General features: G+C 46.1%; 1 protein-coding gene across 1 annotated transcript; it reads right to left on the reverse strand.

Annotated features, from left to right (window-relative positions):
- Positions 1–811: 811 nt before the first annotated feature.
- Positions 812–17,979, reverse strand: LOC138920397 (uncharacterized). Its single transcript, XM_070248614.1, has 5 exons — positions 17,336–17,979; positions 7,235–8,789; positions 4,467–4,649; positions 1,831–2,025; positions 812–1,235 (listed from the first exon to the last, which is right to left on the reverse strand). Exons 1-2 carry the CDS (start codon positions 17,977–17,979, stop codon positions 8,690–8,692), a joined length of 744 nt encoding a protein of 247 aa, XP_070104715.1. The 3' UTR covers positions 812–1,235; positions 1,831–2,025; positions 4,467–4,649; positions 7,235–8,689.
- Between the last annotated feature and the right edge of the window lie 510 nt (positions 17,980–18,489).

Raw genomic sequence — 18,489 nt, forward strand, 5'->3', positions numbered from 1 at the left:
TGTTTACTCGATGGCTTAAAAAAATTGTTAGTTGTCGTCCCCTCATCTACTGGAGGGAATTAAAGCTAGCCTGCGAAGTTCTGAATTGGGAATCAAGAACATTCTATCCAGTCAACCCTCTCGTTTCACACACAGGAAAACAGAGGTCGGGGGAGTTTGTGAAACTTGCCCAGAGACTGATAACTACTTTTGGGCTGAGCCAAGCGTAGGACCAGGGTTCTTGTCATCAACATGAATAACTCTTCATTCATGTGGTCCTTCCCAATTTACAACGCACTTCTTCAGCTCCAGTACCTCGTTTATCCTACTATATCCACGAGCTTATGGAGGTGGATTTTTCCCCTCTTGTCTTTGTGAGACTTTTTGCATCCTCAGACTTGTGTTGCAGCAGCTGATTCTATACTGACCCTTAAATTAAAAAATATAGATGTATGTATAAACACACATACATACATGTAAATGTGTACCCACATATATATATATATATATATATATATATATATATATATATGCATATAAGGAGAAACATCATCAGATCTATGAGTCACCCCACGCAGGCCACACCCTGGCAGATAGAAAGCACAGGAAGAGTCTTCGATTTGAGAATTCCCAAGTCGCCATCAATCCTTCAATACTAAAGGGCTTAGAAGTGTTCACATTTTCAAGAGGCGTGGGAACAATTATAAGCTACCCTGCAAAGGGTTTCATTTTGAGACAGAATAGTGAGGTTGGCCATCTGCTCTTCACGTAGTTTTGGCAGCAAGTCCTTCAAAGAATAAACAGTGAAACCAATTCATTTCCCCTCCTAGAATTTTTCCTTCTTATTATTTTTCTTTATTGTAAGGCTATTTATAAAGATACAGGCCTATAGACATTATGAAAGATAAGGCATATCATGTGAGGGAGAAAATCAGACAATAAATCCAAAAAAACTCTGGGAAATCAAAAATCTGAACTTGGGGATAGGGTGTTTGGGGACACAGCTGTTAAATGGAATGCAACTGTCCTCAAAAGTAGGAATGGAGGCGATGAGGCACTCAGCTATAGAGCGATGCAGGAGGCTCGGCGTTACAGCTTTTGATGTCTTTAGAATTGGGCTGGGCATCAAGCGCCTTTCTGCAATAGTCCGGGGAAGGTAAGTCCAGGTTGGTTTTCAAGGCTTTAGTCAGCTCTGTGGCCAGTAGCTCGTGGAGGGCCACACCGTCACCGGAGCGCACCTGGGTTTTCCTAGTCCGCTGGAAGACAAAATGAACACCCAGCAAGTCCACAAGTACAGCCCTTTATCAGAATTGCTGATCCCACAGACGCTGCCACCAAGAACTTGAGTGAAGTGAAGCCCTAGAAAGTAACGCTTAACGACGCATGTGTTTGGTTTCTTATCTTAAAGTCTTTCTACTTAAGAAGAATTACACAATTTATCCTCTGGAACAATTCAGAGAATGATTCTCAAGACCTGAAAACATCTGAACCCTATTGATGAGTTCCATGTAGCACACTCTGATCTTTTGCTTTTCTTAACTCACAAATGATACCTGCCATGTCAGAGCAGTGTTTGGCCATTTGTGTGCCACTGACATGATTTGTGCCTTACCTATATTATTATTTTTCTTTATCATTTTCATACATCAACAACGTTGTGCAACCACTATCTCTTTCCAGTTCCAAAATTTTCATCACCCCAAGGGGAAACTCTGTACCCATTAAGCAGTTACTCCTCATACCCTCTTCTCCTTAGCCAGTGGCAGCCACCTATACTATTATTTTTTAGAATACTTTTCTTAATTCAATTTTAAATCCATGAAATTGAGATCGATGGGCTAGTTCACCTACCTCAAGCTCAGCTGGTGAACAACAGCGGTACGTGCACTTCACGCTGGGAATGCTGTATTCGCGAGGGCCCAGGTGTAGTGGGTTTTGCCATGTCTGTTATTCCAGATGTACAACTTGTTCCCACAATTCCACCTTCTCTCGGCCTAGTGGAGGGGAGCGGACATGCCAGCAGATAGTGATGGTACACAATGACACCTGATGGAGGCAGGAGCAGAGTAACCTAAGCGCTCCCAGAGGGACACCTGAGCCTACCTGGGCGCTCAGGGAGAGCTTTTCCAAAGTCCAAGACTGGGAGGAGTTTGCCGGGAGGAGGAAAACTTTGGAGAGAAGCATCTTTTGGGGCTAGAAGAGAGTCAAGGATTTCTGTAGTATCAACTAAATGCTGAGGTTTGAACACTTACCAATAATAGAGACAAAAGGGACAAACCTAAAGGAGTGGGGCCTTTGTTTAAAACACACGAATAGCCAAACACATAAAGGACTAATAATCCAGACCAAAGCCAGAGAAGGTTCCCGCGGCCTTGCACTCAGATTTGCTGCTGGGATGCCAGGCAGAGCCTGAGAAACCTCCAGGCCTCTCCACACAGTCCCAGGGGCACTCAGTACAAGCACTGAGGTCCATGTGTCCACCCAGAGCTCTCCTTAATTCTATCCTACAACCTCCCCAGGGTGGGCAAGGTGGCCAGGAAAGGCTGCTGTCCCCATGGGACCTGAAAAGTTGTCAATTAAAAAAATCCAAAATAGCAGGAAGCCCCATGAAAGATTATTTTGGATCAATGTGAAAACTTGAGTGGAAAATAATTTTTTTTTTAGGAACTTAGTATGCATGACAGTAAATGACTGCTTGGTACACTCTGTTTCCAGATTTCCATCATGAATTACAGGTTAAAAGAAAAAAAGTACAACTTGGAATTTCCAAGAATTTATTATCATCAGAAGTATAAGCTTCTGAATAGGCCTGGGGGAGCATCATATTGCTGGTAGGTGGCTCCAAACATGATACAGGCTTTTTTTCATTCTCCAGACACAACAAAGAATTCTTTCAGTGGAGCCATCCCAGTGGGTTCTCGTGTTCTGCCCGGTATTTACAAAGCTAACAATCCCCGAAGCCAATGGCTGGATTTGAGCTGATCCATCCAGTTTCTCGTAGTGGTTCCTCTGGAGATAAAGGATAAGAACGTACAGTCCTCACGCACAGCCATGGTTAGGGTGAGGACAGCTGTTTGATGACAAAGAGAACAGGTTAACCAGCCCATACAGGGTAAAACTTCCAACTTCAAGTAAACTAACGGAGTCTAAAAAGCAATTCAGTACAATCTGTGAGTGAGGGCCTGGCTAGAAATGACAGTGATTCCTGGAGCTGTTTTTGTTGAATTCTAACATACTTCCTAGATGACGCTGGGGTGAAGGAGGCACAATGCTTTATTTATTTTGAACAAATAATTATACATCGCAGCAGGATAAACAGTATAATATTAACCGCCCAAAAATGATGTCAACACTGGGGCAGGGGAAGAGTTATAATGATTATTTTTTTGATGCAAATACCACTGGGCTGTCAAGAATTCCACGCTGGTTAAATTTGGGCCTTTCTCAAATAGGTCAACATGTCCTCTTTGGAAGTGCTGGTCAATGACCCAGGAAGGTTGGTTTGAGAGCTTTTTGTGGGTGTCTCCCTTTTACTGTTTTGCATGCACTTCAACAACGGACAGACAGACGAGGGAGCCTCTCTCCTTGTATGTTCTCAGGCCTTGAGATACAAGATACAGCACAGGCGGTCTCCAACATGATCTTTTATTCCACTACATGGAAAGCACATCAATGGGAAAGGCAGGAGGGATTAAATGCTCCGGAGGGGCAGCTTAAAATGCTCTCCCGCCTCCACAGCCCAATTCTGCAAATGGAAGTCGACTAACCTTTAGCTGAGATGCTCAAACCAGAGGTCATACTTTAACTTGCTTTGAAGAAAAAGTGCAACTCGTTCAGATGCTACAACATCAAAAGTGGCTTTTTTAAAGGCAGGGCAATGATTTGAGAGAGAAAAACTGTCTAGGCTGGGTTCTGAAAAGTTATAAACTTTTTTGTTTCATGTCTTGTTAACATCCCAATAGTTGCTTATAGCAGCCAAATTATCACCGGACGGAAGTTATATGAGCAGAGCAAGCTTTCCTGCTGAGCGTGAGATGCTGTGAAACATCAGGAAAGGTTCACTTATGTAGACACTAACACACGAGGGTGACACTTCTTAAATGGTCTACAATGTCATGTTTCAAACAAGCTTAAGGGTGACAGATTTGACTTCTGAACAGACCTGGATGGTGGAGATAACCAGATTTGCTTGTTTGGGGTCTGCTTGTTGACCACGTAGGTTCCTAGATCGCCACCCAGCTTAACTGTTAAAATATCACTCTAGTGGATCAGGAGGGAAAAAACGTAAGGAAAATAAAACAAGACAACGTTATCACTCTGTCATAATTTCTTCATATCTTGTGATATCTCAACACTGTCCATTTACGTAAGTACACAATATACACGATAAAGAAACATCTTTAATTTCATGTTTAGGATTAGGAGATCACGGAGAAAGAAGACTGCTCTCAGAATCAGACTACGATTAATCACAGTAATACCTGTACCTCATAGTGCTTCCCCTCCTTCCCTTTGAGGTCCACAAGGCGAGCATTATCATTATTCCTTCTCCAGGTGAGGAAGCAGAAGCTGGAGTGTTGAGCAGCCTGTCTGAGGTATTACAGCCAGCAAATGGGAGGACCCATAGCCCGATGGCTGCCTTGGTTCACTCAACTACCAGCCAGAACATCCTAGAGGACACAAAACAAAGCAGACACCAACTGGACTGGAGTAAGCACCAGCTCAGCCCAAACATTGGGCAGGACAAGGTCATTACCAAAAAAAGGAAAAAAGGCAAGAAAGAAAGAAGTAATCAAACCACTTGCTTTGCTTATCTTAGAAGAGCAACAGTCTCAGCTCTGCGGGAGGAGACAGACTCTCCAGCCTGGGGCTCTTATTTCCAGACCCTTCCCACGCAGCTCACAAGCTTCTCAGATGCTCCTCACCAGCTTCATTTTCCTTGAAGGAGCCTTGAAATCTTCAAAGGACCAGTTTGTCCATCTTCATCCCATAAACTCTCGTTTAAATTGAAGACACTCTTTACTCCCAAGGCCTGAGGTCTCTTTAGAACGTGCAGGATGTGAAAGAAACAGCTACACAGCTAATTCCCTCTATTGGAGCTGCTAAACAGCTGCTTTTCCCCACCCCAAGTATAACCCACAGAGATATGGGTGGCCTTTCTCTGTGCCTTCTAGAGCCCCTGTCCAACCAAGGGACGCTGAACGGTCCTGGGAACACTTTGTGTTTGGTTCTCAAACACCAATAGCTATTGAAAAGGTGGAGAAAGTACCGATAATAATATAATTGATGGGGATGGAATGGGGAGGACACTGTTTGGTTATTTTGTTAATAACTTCTTTTGATTAAAAAAGAAATGAAGAGAAATTATAGAGACATTGGGAATGCAGATGGTATAAATACAATGAAAACATCAATAAAAATATTAACTACTATTATTCAGTGCCTACTCTGTGCCAGGCACTGTGTTTGGTGCTTTGTGTAAAATTGTTTCCACTATGACCGTAACCATCAGAGGTGGAAACCCTTATCCCAGTTTTACAGATGAGGAAAACAGAGGCAGAGTAATGAGGAATATTGAGTAACTGGCAGAGCTGATCTGAAATCCAGGTTTGTTTGGGTCCAAAAGACACTGTTCTTTCCATAACATGAAGCACTCTCTCAACCCCATTAACCATTGTTCACTCTCAGTGTTCACTCTCAGTGTTCACCCTCCCGTATCGCTGCCAGTTTTTAAATGCATGTTTTAAAAGGGCTAGGATCTGGGGCGGGCCTGGTGGCACAGCGGTTAAGTTTGCATGTTCCACTTCTCAGTGGCCTGCAGTTCGCTGGTTCGGATCCTGGGTGCTGACAGGGCACCGCTTGGCAAGCCATGCTGTGGTAGGCGTCCCACATATAAAGTAGAGGAAGATGGGCATGGATGGTAGTTCAGGGCCAGTCTTCCTCAGCAAAAAGAGGAGGATTGGCAGCAGATGTTAGCGCAGGGGCTAATCTTCCTCAAGAAAGGGGGGGGGGGGCCTAGGATCACAGTGTACATAAGTTGTTTTTTTTTTTTTAATTTTCCTAAAAGTTACCTTTACTATTTTTTGGTAGGAGTATCTCTCATGTATTTAAAAACGTCTGAAAACGGTACAATTCAGTAGTTTTTAGTATTTCACAAAGTGTTTTCAGAAAGGGTGCAGACATCGTCACTAGTTCCAGACTATTTTCATCACCCCAAAAAGAAATCCCATATCCATTAGCAGTCGCTCCCCATTCCTTCCTCTTGCAATACAGTTTTATGGCTTATTTTTCCATGAGATGCCAGGTTCAGGAAATCAAGACATAATTGTTTCTGATTTGACCTATTTGTGCCCCTACCTGCCCCATTGTGGGTGCGCCCTACACTGGGGCGGTGCATGATGCAATGGGAAGGGCAAGGGGCTGGGTCTGGAGATGCGGGTTCTAAGTCTCATTGATCGCGTCTGTTTCCTCAGGACAACATCCGTCCTGGCACCTTCTGTGTAAGGATGGAGGGGCTGACGGTTGCTCACGGGTTCCGCACCGCCTCCTGATCACCATCACACTTTAGAACAGGAGATTAAATCGGGGGACAGTGGATACAATCCCTGAAGGCTAAAATCAACGCTTTCCAACCCAAAAGATCTTCTGAGGAACTCCAGGGAACAGGCCGCTCTTTCACAAAGAGCATGTTAATAAAACAACCATGAGAATCCTTCTAGATGCGCAGGTCTCAAGCTGTTTCCTCTACCTGGCACCTTCCCTGAGGTCCACCCCCTCCCAGCATGAGACCAACAACTCCTTCCATTCCAGGTCCCAGGGGGTGCCTCTGGGAAGGTTACCCTGATGCCTCTTGGCTGGGACCAGGGCCTGTCCCCATAGCATCTCTGTGCCTTGCTCACTGCGTCTGAGCTGCCGGCTTGTGTGCTGGTCACCGACCCCTGCTCTCCACTCCTGTAAGCACCTCGAGGGCAGATTTGTCTTTTCATCCTCGCATCTGCAGTGTCTAGCACATCCATTTTTTTGTGGAAAATACTGGACGGATACAAAAATACATTTGTGGGTGAATGAACGGAGCGGATGATGAGCAGGCACTGCGATAACATGTGCCAAAGTTGAGGGCAAGGTTACGCCGGGCAGAAAGTCTCCGCACTCAACCACGCCCCCTCCTGTTCATGGTGCGTCATGAGATTTTTTTTTTCCCTCGGAGCCAGAAGCTGTTTCTAAAGCAAAGTGGAAAGAGGAGGAAGGAACCTACCTGCCTTCCCGGTGCACCAGCAGCTCGTAATGCAGGTAGACCAGACGAAGACGGCTTTTTGTTCATCAGTATTATTCCTTGAGGGGCACGCTGAGGCTACTCTGGGAGTGTGGGCAGACTCAAGTGCGGGAGACGGTAGGGGAAGTGGAGAGACAAGAGAGTCAAAATATTCAGCAGCTGCTGACATGTGGGCACTAACCAGTCAGAACAGACCCTGCCACAGCTGGTGAGGCTTATAAACTGCCGCCGGTCAATATCAGCCGTCCACACGTGGAAGCAAAAAGAGCAATTTCTGTTGTCACCAGTTCATTTGTAGAAATACACACGTATGGGAGGGCAGGTTGAGTCCGGGGATTTCAGGTATATGTGGCTTCCCACATTCCAAAAATAGACACTGACTTCCCCTTAAGGAATAAGAATAATGAATGTGAAGCACTTTTAAAAAAATTTAATCCTAATATAACCCCAGAGGAGTAGAAGAACGTCATCCACTTCACAGCTGAAGACCCTGCCACGCACAGAAGTTAGATAATTCACTTACGGGTTCTTGGAAAGAAAACACAAATCCAGGATGCTAAGCCAGATCCTTTGTCTCCATATCCAATTAAATGCTGCCTCTGAGCAAGTGTCGGTCACCTGGGACCCAGAGGTGGTCCTCAGGGGTCTGCAAACAGCCCCTGCACTGAAGCTGAAATTGTACTCACAGGTGTGTGGGGAAGTTGTTCTCAGGAGAGTGTCTAGAGCAGTCAGATTCTTACAGGGGGCCCTGACCCAAAAAAGCTTAAGAAACCTCTGCCCTATGGCAGTAATATGCCAACAGCTTAGTGAATAAAGAACATGGCAGGAAGCAAATTCTCATTAAAACGTCTAAGAAGCCAGGGCTCCACCTGGATAAAAAGGCAGGTGGCTTGGAGGTAACCCTTCAAATAGCAGGTGCTTCTACAGTCTCTGGTTAGATTTTGCTGGGTCAAGTGCAGCAGACTCTGTGGTTGCCTGGGGATGGGAAGCACGTTCTGCTGCAATGGGCAGTCCCCTCTAATGGGCAGTGCCAGTGAGGGGTGAAGCCTGGACCCACACATCCAACATTACCCCCCACCGAATGGATGACACAAGAGTCAAGACGCTGCTTACATCTACCACTCCACAAGGAGAAACCAGGACAAAGTCATTCTTGGGTGTATCTCGGTTACTGCTTTCATTTGTCTACTTGGCCAGTGGTGAGTCGGTAAACATCTGTGATGCTGAGTGGCGTCCATGAGAGTGTGTTTTGGAAAAGTGTGCAGGCTCTAGTTCATCTGTGCAGTGAATCAACGTCTATTAAGGCCCTACTAGGTACTTGGCAATGTTCCAGGTGTTGAGATACCAAAGGTGGATGGCGTCCCAGCTGCTAGAGTTCAGTCGAGCCATGGGAACTGACGTGTAAACAGACAGTTACAACACAGGGTGATCACTGCTTCACAGAGTCATCCTCAGAGTGCCGGACAAGGAAGGAACGGTGGTATCTGCCTGTAGCATCCAGGAGGGCTTCACAGAGGAGGTCGCATCTAACTGGACCCTGCAGGCAGGAAAAGACTGATTGCACTCTAACAAAGCTCAAGTAACAGTATTACAGGTGTTCTGTTGTCTATAATGTGCTTTCAATTGATATTCCTTATATGTGAAATATATAAGTTAGCACCTGAAGGACTCTAATCAGGAATTCACACCCCAGGGTGGATAGTTAGCATTTCAAAGCACTTAATCAGAAGCCCGTACTACAGACGCAGCCACTGTATGCCTTTAGTTTCTATATATATATGCACTACAGAATATATACACCACAGAATTTCCTAATTAGTAAATGATTTCTTAGAAATAATTTTTCCCTGGTGAGTAGAATGATACTCAAGGTATATGGATTGGCTAGAAAACCTGAGGTGCCTCTTCCCTTGCAGGAATGAGTTACAGAATCTCGAAAGCCCAGCAGCTGAATCACTCTTCAGAGAGACACTCTAGGGGTCAGATTTGGGTAAGGTCCTGTGACCCTCTACTGAGTGGGAGCTTTTGCTGCCTGATTCAATGAGTTAGACAGAATCCAGCTGCTAAAATCCTGGCACATTTGCTTCTAATGAAACATTCATGCAAAGTACGTGAGTCAAGCTGGGGCTTCACTAATCCTATAAGAACGAGAGGTGTGACTGTTTTTGTGGCATAGTAATAAATGTTTGCGTGTGTGGCAGAGTGTAGCTTGAGGCATGGGTTCTCTATAGTAGTTACAGTTGCTGGTAGGGAGGCTGGGGGAGAGATCTGTGACTTCCTCAGCTCTAATCATCCCACTGATGGACAAGTTGGTGAGGCCAGTGTGTAACGTTCCCAAGCAGCTCTGCCTCGAGGACCATCTGTATGAGACCTTTGACAGCCCTGCCTGCACACTGCTGCCATTTCTGCTGCAGGCAGTAATCAACAAATCCACCCGGAAAGCATTCAACCCTTTCTGACCCTGTTGCATCTGTTTTTACCGCCAAGTCCCTCACTGTCCTTGCAACCAGGTTTGACACCTTCTCTGAGACTTTGCTCCTGCTCTGCCTGATGGAGTCCCTTCTCAATCTAGCATTCCCACGGCAATATCCAACACCATTTCTATCACTGTAGCCTGACAGCTGGTTGTCCTGAATAATGCCATGATTTAATCAGAAATGCACATTCCTGACATTTCCTGGTATTGATTAATTGCTGTCGAGAGGATTAACCTCTGTAGGAGATTTTCTCCCACTGGCAAGAAAGAGCTGCTCCCTAAGGCCTAGGCCATAGGGAATTCTAAACCCAAAATGGACCCTTGCTCACGTCTGCCACCTGGTGGCCAGTAGACAAAGACCAGCCTTCACTTGGCTTCCAGGATCTGGGGCTCAAGTTTCATTCTGCCCTGAGGTTCTCACTCCAGCTGCATATTAGAATCACCTAGGGAGTGATTTCAAAGACTTTAAAACCACCAGTGCCCTGCCTTGGCCAAACTCCAGACCAATTAAATCAAAATCCCCAGGAGTGGGACCTAGGGTGCACATTAAAAATCCCAGGTGAGCTTTTCAAATATATCCTTCCTGGGAATGCACCCTGACTTTCTGCATCCGAATCTCCCAGGAGTGGGGCTACGTCTGTGTAGTCTGAACACCTCCTGGGTGATATCTTACCCTGCTGAAGAGCTAGCAGTCTACTTCAGGGTTCCCCAGGCCTGTGTGATGAGACGTGTCCTATAAACCAACACATGCCTGGGTCCCTCCCTGATTTACCATCATGGGTATTGAGCGAAGCTTGAGAATCTGTATTTTCAAGCAAAAATGAGGTTCAAAGAGGCTGAGTGACTTACCCAAGGTCACAAGCCTGGCGGAGCAGGGCTGGGACGCGAACCCTAGTCTGAAGTCCCACCCATAGCCGCATGCTGCTGGATGCTTAACTCTACGGGAAGGGAATTCTTTATTTTAGTGAGCTAAAAGTCTTAGGGAGGAAAAAGAAAAATGAAAACAAGCAGAGAAGTACCCCAAAGGAGATATCACCATCTTCAAACTTATAAGGTTTGTCTGCAAGGTCTTCATGAAACTCTACTAAGGAGTCCAGCGTCTCCTCCGCCAGCCTTTCATAGGTGGTCTCATTTAGAGAGCTGCAGGGGAAACCCAAAAGCAGCCACCCACGTCCTACTACCAACCGCTCCATTTTATTAACATCAAATCAACACATTTCTTTTCTATTTAAATTTTTTTAAATGATGGAAAATAGCTAACATGTACAAAGTAAAAATTTAAACCTCATGAAAAGGTTTACAGAGCAGTAAGCCTGTCTTGCCGATAGGCAGCCCCCATCCCCAGAGTCAACTATGAAGGACAGTCTCTTCTGTATCCTTCCAGAATCTTATATTTTTTAAATACACAACTGAAGCACCTTACAGTTTTCATCTACTGTGTCTTGGAAATTGTTCTGTATTGGCACATATAGATTTTCACAGTATTTTATTTTATGTTATTTATTCAACCCATCTCCTCCAGTTGGACATTGAGGTTGTTTCCATTGCCTTGGTTATTAAGATTTGTGTTGGGCAAACCACAAAGGGAAAGAAAATATTTGCATTACACGTATCTGTAAAAGGACTTATTTCCAGGATATATAAAGAATTCCCACAAATTCATAAGAAAAAGATATCCAAATGGCCAATGAACATATGAAAAAGTACACAACTTTGTTAATCTTCAGGAAAATACAAATTAAAAAAATCACAGGGAGATACCATTCTGGTTAAAATGAAAGAGACAGATGATATCAAGAGTTTGCCAGGAAGTGAAGCACCCAGAGCTTTCAGATACTGCTGATGGGCCAGTAAATGGGACCATCACTTTAGAAAACTGTTGGGCAGTGGCTACTAAAGTTGAAAACATTCATAACACCATCAATTCCATTCTGGGTATATACCCACCAGAAATGCATGCCCAGGTTCACAAAAAGACGTGCACTATACTAGAATGTTCACGGCAGAAGTACCCCGTGGCCCCAGACTGGAAACTGCCAAAGCACCCAATAGGTAACACAGTAGATAAATACATTGTGGTATACTCATACAATGGGATACTATATAGCAAAATAGAACTGCCTATAAATATAACAATATGGACGAGTATCACAAACATAATGGTGACTGAAAGAAGCCACACACAAACATACTTATATTTAATGATACAGTTTATATAAAGTAAAAAAACAGGGGCTGGCCCCATGACCTAGTGGTTAAGTTTGTGTGCTCCCCTCAGTGGCCCGGGATTCACTAGTTTGGATCCTGACTGCAGACCTACACACCGCTCATCAAGCCATGCTGAGGTGGCATCCCTCATAGAAGAACTAGAATCACCTACAACTAGGATATACAACTATGTACGGGCGCTTTGGGGAGAAAAAAAAAAAAGAAAAAGGAAATAAAGAAGAAGAGGAAGATTGGCAACAGATGTTAGCTCAGGGCCAATCTTCCTCACCAAAAAGCAGGAAAAAAAGGGGGGGAGATTATTTCAGTGATTATTAACAGTAATATTAAAAAACAGAAAACCAGGCAAAACTAATCCATGCTATTGGAAATCAGAATGGTAGTTACTCGGGCGGGGAGGGGTTAATAACCAGGAGTGAGCAGGAGGCTTGCTATGGGGGGGTGGTAACATTTATTTCCTGAATTACATAGTACGTTCAGTTTTTGAAAATTTAACAAGCTGTATATTTATGACTTGGAGACATTCCTGTATTTATACTATCTTTCAATTTTTAAAAATTGCTATAAATCTATAGAGACAGAAAGTAGATTAGTGGTTACCAGGGGTTCAGGGAAGGGAGGAATGGGGAGTGACTGCTAATGGGCACAGGGTTTTGTTTTGAAGTGATGAAAATGTTCTGGAATTAGTGGTGAAAGTTGCACAATCTTGTGAATTTACTAAAAACCACTGAATGGTATTTTTTAAGTGGTGAATTTTACGTTATATGAACCATAACAATAAAAATACTGCTATAATAAACAACTTTGCATGCATTTCACGCCCCTGTGGGGATATATCTGTAGGTCACAAGATGTGTGCCAGACAAATTCCTCATCTGAGAGTTTCTAAGAGGCCTGAAGTAAGACAGCAGTGGCTGCTAGACTAATGCAAGACGTCCAGATTTGCCATACAACCACCCCCCTCCAGCCCATCACTCACCTCAAGGGTGCAACGGGGCCATGAGGGGCCCTGAGTATTGATTTGGGGATACAAATAAATTTTAGTGAGGAGGCGAATTCACAAGTACAGGATCCATGAATAATGAGGATGGACTGTATTTGTATTTTACAGATGAGGAAACTGAGGCACAGAAGGGCAACTTGCCCAAAGTCACACAGATACACAGACACAAAGTGGTGGAGCTGGGATTTGAACCCGAGCTGTCTGGCCCCGGGGTGCCAGCCCCGAAGGAAAGAAACATACGCAGGGTTCCAGCGATGGAGGGGAGTGTTTAAGAACCCGGGGCTCACCTCAGTGAATCTCCCTTCTACTCAGGATCCTGGCCCCTCAAATCCTAGCTGTCTTGCTCTCTCTGATGCCGTCACACGCTGTTTTTCTGTTTTGTTTTTTGATTTTATATCTTTGACGTCTGTTCTTGCTGAGAGGTTTGGTCTAATGCAAGTTACTCACGGCCAGAAGTAGAAGTCTTTACTCAGCTGTTTTTAATCACAAAGGAACTGTTGCCAGAGGCTCCTGGCCTCATCTCTTACTTCTTACCCCGGATCTACACGCCCTGGGTAACTGCTTAACCTTCCAAGCCTCCATTTCTTCCTCTGACAGCAGGGATCACGGTACCCACTGTGCAGAGGGGTTACGAGAATTAAACAAGAGGATGCGAGGACCCCAAACACAGGGCCTGAGGGGTTCAGTAAATGTCTGTTTTGAACCATGTCAACAAAAGTGTGGAAAGGCAGGAGGTCAGAGGCAAAATTTGGCCTCTGCCCAAAGGAGAAGCTTCCTGCATCTGCTTAAGGCAGGCAGACGGAATTCATGGGGGTGAGGAGCATATTATGAGTGCTCCCTCTGCAGCCACCCAGCAACCACCCTCCTGCTTCCAGGTCACCTGGAGCCCTCGGACTACCCATCCCTGGGAGGTGTGCCTCGCTTGAGTCTCCAGGGTTCAGTCAGTCCGAGAGCTCAGGAAAGGGCCGGCTCACGGTAGGCATGTGAGGAAAAATCAGATCCCAGTTCCCAAGCCTGCAGTCCCAGGTCAGGCCTGGAATCCCATGACCCCACTAAGGCCCACCCCTGGCAAAGCCTGGCCTGGGTGGCTAGCAGGCAGGCCAGCCTTCACTCCAGAGGTCCCCTTGTCACCCTGAGCCCTGTCAAACCACAACGCTTGAAGAGTCAATCAGTTCTCACCCGCTCCTGCAGAGGATGAACCGGTACAACTACTCTTGGCATCAAATGAGTTGAGTATTTGCTGGCCCCTCGCCCAGCAATGCCATTCTGAGGAATTCACCCAAAAGGACCTTCTGTCCACACACAGGAACACCCACAGCAGCACCGTCGGAACAGCAGCACGCTGGCATCAAGTGGATGCCACCAGGAGGAGGCAGGATAAAGGGTGATATGCTCACCCAATGAGATGCCATCCAGCAGGGAAAACAAATAAATGACAACTGTGTGCATCAGTGTCCAAGAGTTGCCAAAACGACACTGCACACAAGGAGCCTGTCACAGCAGAATCAACACAGCAAAGTGCTTTTTATATAAACAGCCCATGGTTTAGGGAGACATATATAGAAACTTGAAGAAAAGGTGGGGAGGGCCAACAGACTTCAGGACAGCAGACTCCTCCCAGGGAGGACCCACCGTCATGGGAGAGCACTAGGGCCTTCTGACGAACAAGCAATATTCAACGCTTAACCTGCTGGTGGGAACCTGGGAGTTTGTTATTAATGTTTAAATAATACAGATATTTTATATACACTTTTGTGCATATAAACTCATGCATGTTGTCTGTGGAAGACAATAAAAATGAATTTAAAATGAATTAGGCTGGGGCTGGCCCCATGGCCGAGTGGTTAAGTTCACGCGCTCCGCTGCAGGTGGCCCATTGTTTCGTTGGTTCGAATCCTGGGCGCGGACATGGCACTGCTCATCAGACCACGCTGAGGCAGCGTCCCCCATGCCACAACTAGAAGGACCCACAACGAAGAATATACAACTATGTACGGGGGGCTTTGGGGAGAAAAAGGAAAAAATAAAATCTTAAAAAAAAAAAATGAATTAGGGCATAACCTACTTGCCAGGAACTAAGACCCAAAGGTCATGGGGTCACAGGTCTGGTCCCTCTGGGAAAATGAAGCCTTCAGAGGCAAGCAGCGGTGGCTGGAGCAGGAGCTTGTGAAGTTATACCAGAGGCGGTGAGGTCGAGTTATCTCCTCCTTGGAGCCACCTCCAGCATTAGAGGGGAAGGTTGGGGATGGTTAGAGCCCCGGCCACTGTCACACTCTGAGTGTGATCAGAGGCTGCCCAATGGAACCACCGTCCTTCCCCAGTCTCGGAGTGAGGTGGCAGGTTGAGGGCCGAGGGGCTGCACTTTCACGAGGCATTTCTGTGGATTCTGGGTTCTGATGAGCAGCTGGAGCTGAGAACCAACGACCAGAAGCTAAACATGCTCTCCTCCAGAGCTGTCACGCGGTAGCCGCCAGCCACACGTGGCCACTGAGCACTTGAAATGTGGCTGGATTTTAAACTTTACTTAATTTTAAGATAAAAATGATACTCAATAAAGTTATTGGAGAATTTTAAATATGCTTGGAACAACTCAATGGTGTGAATTTACTTTTTCAATTGTGAATTTTATAAAATCTAAATATAGATCAAGTATTCCCACAATAAATTCAATTTGACATCTGAATTCAGGTGTTCTGGAAGAGTGGAACAGATGCTGGATTTGGAAGGGTGAGTGCGGAAAAAGAATGTAAAATATCTCATTAATGTCTTTCAGTATTGATTACATGTTTAAATAATATTTTGGATATACTAAGTTACATAAATGTATTTTTATTCTTTTTGCTTTTCCAGTGTAGCTACCGGGAGTTTTAGAATCCCGTGTGTGGCTCCCATTCTATTTCTGTGGGACAGCTCTGGAGAAGTAGAACAAGGGGCAGAGAAATAAGGATGAGGAAGAGGTCCCCCAGATGAACTCAGGTCCTGATGAATTTTGGAGAGCAAGGGACCTTAGGGATCAACCTGAGGACAGCTAAGGTCTCAAAAAATTAAACAGGATGATGGTCCCAGGTGCCATCGTCATCAATCCAACTCTGCAAGTATCGGAGATGTGCAAGGGAAATGTGGAATAGAGAGGTTAAATGAACGTGATTAATTTACCGTGCAAAAAGAAGCTGAACGAGTGACCTAGGTTGCTAACCACTTAGCACCCTCCCAACGACCCCTAATCCCCGTGTATGCCCAGTGCCCATTTCCTGGGTGCTAGCCCTGAGTCGGGCGTGCTTCTGAGTCAATTGCACTTAAAAGCCACCAGGTATCATCCAAAAAGTCACGCCAAATCTTGTCGCTCTTCTAATTAAAAACTGCTGACAACCCATGGTACCCACACAGGCAGGGGACAAAGTGCAAGTCAGGGCAGCTCCAGGTGAGAGCAGCACAGAAGGAGCAGCGTACTAAATGTCTGCGTTCTGTAGAGGGGCATGTGGGACCAGCACGGCCGCATCTGCCTGTTTTTCCAGAGAAGCCAGGAAATCCATTGTCTAGGTCCCAACTGTGAATGTTGGAAACAAATCCCAAAGTTTCTTCAAACCCAAGTGTAAGCCTAAAGTCCAAAGTGTGGAGCTCAGAAGACAATTTGGTTGGATTTCACATGCCTCCTTCATCACCCACAGCACATCCAGGGTACCAGCAGCTCTGAAATGACCTGGTCTGCCTTCCCAGCCTTTGCCCAGGCCCTTCCCCCGTGGAATGCCCTTCACCGCTCCCTTGCCATCGTCAAGGGAGACTGAACGTCACAGCCATCCTCCTGTGTAATCTTCCTCAACCCCACAGCCATTCTTTGGGCTCGTGGATTAACTGGGTCAGATATTCCTTTGCATCCCCAAGGGAAGAAAGTGGAATTAACTTTAAGTAATGAAGACATTATATGTTAATCCAATTTAATCCTCACACCAGCTCCACAAGAGGGGTGTTACCCTTTATCTCCTCTTTACAGAAAAGGAAGCCTGCCTCACCAAGGTTGCAGGCATCCCCCAGGCTGGTCACACAGCTCTGCTGAGAGGAGGAGCCAGAATTTGGAACCCCGGCCCCATCATTTTCCAGAAGCCCTGCTGCTCTAGCTACTGTACCCGGCAGCCTTGATATTTTCACTTCACTGGAAGGAAGCATTTCGTTCATAAAAGCCCATGCTTGAAAACATCGCTCAAATATTATATTTATATACTATAATATTGATATATACTATTTTAATATGTATATATATTTATATACCATACTAAATTATATAAAATTACATATATGTATATTATAGTACCTGGTATATACTATTACTTAAATTTAAGTTTTCTCAAAGAGAAGTGACAAGCTTAAGACAACCACTGACCCCTCAGGACTGACCGCGTCCACCTTCCTTGCCCTTGCCCGTGTCCCTCCCGCCAATGCACTGCAGGATACAATCTCTCTCTTTTCACCGAAGGCAGAAGCCAGTGCAAACATAACGGCGAGAAACAGAGAAGGGGGACACCAAGGCCGCGTGCCGACGCCCGGAGCCCGCGCCCCGCAGGTTGCAGCGCGCCCCCGCCGCACATGCCCCCGCAAAGCAGAGTGCATCCGCGGCCGTCCCCGCCGGAGCATCCCGAGCCGCCACCGGAGCATCCCGGGTCCCCGCCGGAGCATCCTGAGTCCCGCCCGGGCGGCCGCGGGCACCAGTCCTCTCGGCGTGTCCGGGCGTGCAGGCGCCGTGGTCCCGACGCTCAGCCGCGGCGTCCTTCGTCGGCCGCTGGGCCCCCGGCGCCGGGCTGGGCCGAACCCGGGGGCGCTGAGCGGCGCCAGAGCGTCCACATTCCGCTCGCGCTTCGCGGCCGGTCCGCCCTCCCGCTCGGGCGACGCCGTGGCGACACCTGGTGGCCGCGGGTCGGGGGCGCCGCGGCTCGGCTCCGCACTCAGGTCCCCTCTTCTGTCGGCTGTGGGAAAGAGCCAGAGGTTAGACCTCAGGAAGAACTTCCCAGCATTGCAATGTCTCTGCATTTAACGAAATTGGAGAGACTGCTTCGTGCAAAGCACGGGGCTTACCCCTTGGGCAACACACTGAATGTGTAACCAAGGTCCCTGACCTTAGAGGCTTCAGCCTAGAGACCCGCTGCTACGGAATTCTATATAGGAAGGATTTGGGAGCTATACGGTCTTGCTGTGAACTGGATGGGGTGCAGAGCTTGAAGCTCTTTGGCCCCAGAATAGGTTATAGCAGTTAGGGGCATGCAGACAGGACTGACTGCCTGGTTTAAATCTGAATTCTGCCCACTTTCTAGCTGTGTGACCAGTGGGCAAGTTAATTAACCTCTCTGTGCCTCTTCTGTAAAATGGGGTTTATAAAAGTTTCTACTTCATAGGGATGTTGCAAGGATAAAATTAGTTAATCTATGTAAAGTGTTTTGGACAGGCCCTGGACCCTGTTAAGTGCACAATAAATATTAAGTTGTTAATACATTTTAAAAGAAAATTTTACTTAGGTTGTATAATTGCAAGGTGAAAGGTTCT

The sequence above is a fragment of the Equus caballus genome, chromosome 23 (assembly GCF_041296265.1).
Source record: "Equus caballus isolate H_3958 breed thoroughbred chromosome 23, TB-T2T, whole genome shotgun sequence".
Taxonomy (NCBI): domain Eukaryota; kingdom Metazoa; phylum Chordata; class Mammalia; order Perissodactyla; family Equidae; genus Equus; species Equus caballus.

Excerpts from the sequence above, each read along its gene's own strand:
- LOC138920397 (XM_070248614.1), bottom strand. The coding sequence starts at position 17,979 with ATGCAGAGACATTGCAATGCTGGGAAGTTCTTCCTGAGGTCTAACCTC. Across the intron at positions 8,790-17,335 it reads GACGCGGTCAGTCCTGAGGG|GGTCCAGTTAGATGCGACCT; the intron begins GTCAGTGGTTGT and ends TCCTGCCTGCAG.